The sequence below is a fragment of the Empidonax traillii genome, unplaced genomic scaffold, assembly GCF_003031625.1.
Source record: "Empidonax traillii isolate 1590-97213 ecotype Southwest subspecies unplaced genomic scaffold, ASM303162v1 scaffold426:size1138770, whole genome shotgun sequence".
NCBI classification, from domain to species: domain Eukaryota; kingdom Metazoa; phylum Chordata; class Aves; order Passeriformes; family Tyrannidae; genus Empidonax; species Empidonax traillii.
In genome coordinates, this window is record NW_020955619.1 from 500,725 (window position 1) to 504,914 (window position 4,190).

A 4,190-nucleotide genomic window follows, 5' to 3' on the forward strand; every position below is an offset into this window, starting at 1 on the left:
CTCTGCGTCGAGGGCCAGAAGGACGGCAACTTCAAGCGCTCCGGCTTGAGGAAACTGGAGTACGACCCCTACACCCCCGAGATGAGGAAGATGATCAGTGGCTACATCAAAACAGTGGACACGGCTCTGAAGCTCCGGAACCTGTCGGGGGTCCCGGATGATTATTACCCGAGATGATGGTGATAATGGTGGAGGGACCTGACCCTGTTCCCGACCTCTACCTAATTCCACCCAGTGGGTGGCTCTGCTTTTAATTCTCCATCTGCTGCTATAGCTGTTGATCAACTCCCTGCATGAGCGACGAGTGGTCCCCAACCAGTGCTGAGCTTGTTTGGCCATCACAGACCCCGGCATGGCGGCAGCGCCAGGGGGACACGGGTGCCTTCACCACCACAGGGTTCCTGCTCCATCCCACTCCTGCTCTGGCTGCCACAGCCCTCCTTGGAAGTGCAGTGGGTTTTATCTGTGGTCCTTGCAAGTGCCCTGGGTTGTCTGTGGTCTCCTTGGGCTGGCTCAGAGTCACTGGCCATGCCTGATGGACCCGGTGCCACCAGAGCTGAACTCCCTGGGGTGGGAGTTCCCCAAACCCCCCTCACTTCATGGCCAGCCCTGGGAGGCATCTGCTTGTCCCTGGATGGAATCCATCAATCTTAGACCAAGGGGTGGTACTACGTGGGTGTTGCTCCCATGAGATCCCATCATTCCAGATGGGAATCAGGAAGGCTGCACTGGGGAGAGCGATGCCCCCAAACAAGGTGGCTGTGCCCCCATGAGCCATCCCTTGGCTCCTCGGGGTCCCTGGAGCAAGGCTGCATTCCCAACCCCAGCACGAGGCAACATTGCTGCTCCAGCCTCGGGAGGGAGGGCTGTGACCCCCACCTGGGTGGCTCCAGGTAAGATCTCCCCCCTCCATGGGGATCATGCTCAAGAGGGGAACGTTGGCCCTGGACAGAAGAGCTTTTGCAACCCAGGAGCTCCTCTGTGCCTCATTTCAGGAGCTCACGAGCCAGAACAGCCCCTCCAGCAGCAGCTTTGGGGGCCAGGAGCTGCAGTGGGGAGCAAACCCTGGGGCTGAGCTTTGGGGGGCCCCCTGACCAAGCACCCTGGCAGAGCCCCAAGCCAAACCAAAGGATCCCGTGGGCACAGGAAGGTGCCGTTTCCAGGCTGGCTTTGTGCAGAGCGGCATGTGATCCCCAGCCATCCCCTCATCCCACGCCGCCCTCCCAGCCCGTCCCTGTCCTGGCTTTGCCCCAAACAAGCCCCTCCAATATTCCCAACCTGCGAGTTCCCTTTGGATGTAGGTGCAAAAGCCATATATTGTACGCAGCCTTTTTCTAGATTAGATACTGAACAATTGGCTTTTAACTCTTGATCTTGACAGAAAGGCAGGCACAGGTCAAATCGAGACACACCACTCGATCTGTATTCAAAGAGAGAAGAAAATTCCATGGAGGAAAAGGAGAATTTAAATAAAAATATATTTTTCTAATGTGCTTGAGGAGCAAACACGGGCTGGGGGGTTCCTGCTCCCTGTTTCTTTTGCACGGAGGTGGGTGAATGTGTTCAGAGGGAGCAGCTGCCCCAGTTTTAACTCTTCCCTTGACAAATGGCTGGAGGTTTTTTTGGGAACGGAGCTGAGCCCACGCTCCTTCGCTCACGGCAGCCCCGGGGCTGTTTACCTCGGTCAGAGCAAATCCTCAGGTCAATCCAGCTATTAAACGAGAGATTTTGTTGCTATTCTGCCTCCCTGTGTGTTTGTGGGGCCACCTGAGCATCCCCAACCCATCCCAGACATCCCAGGGTGTCCCACAGGATATGGCTCCTCTTCCCCACCTTTAATCCCAAAAATGTGATTTCTGTATTTAAACCACTGACAACACAACCAAAGAGTTTCCTTCAACTTACATACCTTTACAGGGTCTTTCGACACGAGTTTATTGGGGTCCATGGAGAGATTCACTGCAGGTTTTATTTCTGGTTTCTCCCAACCTTCCTTAGTGCCAGAGCAAGAGCAGGTCTGGTGGAATTTATTCCTGCTTTCTCCCAACCTTCCTTAGTGCCAGAGCAAGAGCAGGTTTGGTGCAATTTATTCCTTATTTCTGATCAGGAGTTGGTGAAATCCCTTTTTTTACGGCAGCCCTGGGTGTGCAGTGATGAAGACACACGTCAGGCGTGATTTGTTCTGACAGGCCGCGGCTGCCAAAGGGGCAGCGTTCCCTTCCGCCCCTCGGAAATAATTAAACCCCAAAAGCCAATTAATCTCGGAGATAAAACAATTAAGAGCTGACATTGCATGCAGCCAGCGTGCTCAGAGCCTGGGCTGCAGCTTGTCAGAGGAAGGGGGGGGATGTGGGGAGGGGGACCCCACATCTACACCATCGCCCCCACAAACACCTTCCCAACCCACGGCAAAAGGACCAAGGGAGTTCTCTGAGCACCAGCAGATTCAATTCCCATATTTTTTTCCCCCTCCCTGCCTTTATTGCACCGCAATTGCTTTTTTTTTTTTTTTTTTTTTAATTTCATTTGCACTCAAATGGAGCACTTGGAAGTCATTAGGTCTCTGTCAGCATGTGCTGCACATCTGGTTGCACCTCTGGATTAGAGGCGGGGGAGGGTCCCTCCTTCCCCTCCATCCCACTGACGCAGGAGCGGCTTCTCCCTCCTGCCAGGAGCTGCTGTCCCTGCCCGCACAGAGCCCAAGCTTCGTGCTCTCATTTATTTTTATTTATTTATTAAATGCCGGGTTATATTTTTACCACGTGGGACTGGCACGCACTAATAAAATCTCTATTCCCCCTGGAAAGAGGAGCCAACCATCCTTCCTGCATCATCTTCCTGTGCAGAGCTCTTGACATTTAATAGCCTCCCTGCTCGGCTGCCTCTGTAATGCCATTAGCCCGGGGTAGGCAACACTCAGCCTTTCCATGAGGATTGGAAAAGCAGGGAATCTTTCCGCTTGACTCAGCCCCGGCGAGCCCTCAGCAGTCCCTGGGTGGGCACAGCCACCTCGCCCGGCCCCACGTGGGGCTGGGGGGATCCTGAACACCCCCCTCCCTGGATTCCTGCACTGAAAATGATTTATTTTCATCAATCTCTCGCCCCTGGGAGTGTTTTCCTGCCTCCCGGTCCTGCGCTGGCGGAGGCTGCAGCATCCTCCCTCCTGGACTGGATGGGTTTCTCAGCGGTTGCTGTGGCAACGGCGGCGGCTGCACCAAAACCGCCCGCATTTCCCCCAGTCCTGTGTGGGTTTTGTGCTCAGCGGCCCCTGCAACAGCGGCTGCACCAAAATCACCTGATATTCCCCCAATTCCGGGAGGGGGGGTTGGGGAGTTTGTTTGTGCTCAGTGGTCCCTGTGGTGCAAGAGGTGATTCTGGAGATGATGCCCAGAGCAGCTCAGGATGGGGCTCCCTCCCTCATCAAGGTAGTGGGAGCCCCTTTGGGGTGAATTCAGGGGGTTCTGGGCAATGACCCCAGTGACGCCGGGGGGCTCAGAGCAGCTCAGAAAGAAGCATCCCAAATTAAATTCCATGAAGTTCCTGCTGTGTTTAAATGAGAGGGAAATCACCCCCTCAGCAGCACCACCCAGCCGCACTGTCACAAAAGCCCCTTTAATGGGGAGATGTGTCATAAATCCAAGGGCAGCAAAATCCATCCCTGACAAACCCAACATGTTTATTTATCAGCTTTGCTATTTCTTCCCCTAAATTTACAGCTGACAATCTGCCTGAACACGGCAGAGGTAATTTAAACATGGCTCCAACCTGCCTGGCTCCGAGGAAAGGGAGAGGGTAACATGTTTATTCCTTTTTTTTATTATTATTTTTAATTTAATTCCATCTCCAAATAAAGGAGTGATTTATAGGTGAGGGAAAGCACAGCTTTATTTCAGTGCCATGACAGGCAAGTGAAAAAGAGCTGTCATTAAGGCCGGTAATGCGCTCCACAGAAATGGGATTGGAGTATTCCAGAGTCATTTTTCACATGAAATGAGACCCAGCCCCAGGTTCAGGGGGGGTGGGAAGAGGGCATGGAGAGGCATGAGGTAGGTTTGGGATGTGCTGAGTGAGGACTGGTCCTGCTCAGGCTCCTGGTGGGCTGCAACAGTATCAGGGTCTGGGGGTGCTGGGCCCCTCAGCACGATGGGATCATGGGGGAGGGAGGGGTGGGATGGCTGGGAACAGGATCT

The 4,190-nt window shown here is 54.0% G+C and overlaps 1 protein-coding gene across 1 annotated transcript in view; it reads left to right on the forward strand.

Moving 5' to 3' along the window:
* WSCD2 (WSC domain containing 2) overlaps positions 1–216 on the forward strand; it is a 21,484-nt gene extending 21,268 nt beyond the window's left edge. Inside the window, exon 10 of the mRNA XM_027894376.1 lies at positions 22–216. Coding sequence (XP_027750177.1) covers positions 22–177 — 156 coding nt within the window. The 3' untranslated portion in view covers positions 178–216. The remainder of the gene's footprint in view (positions 1–21) is intronic.
* Positions 217–4,190: the final 3,974 nt, after the last annotated feature.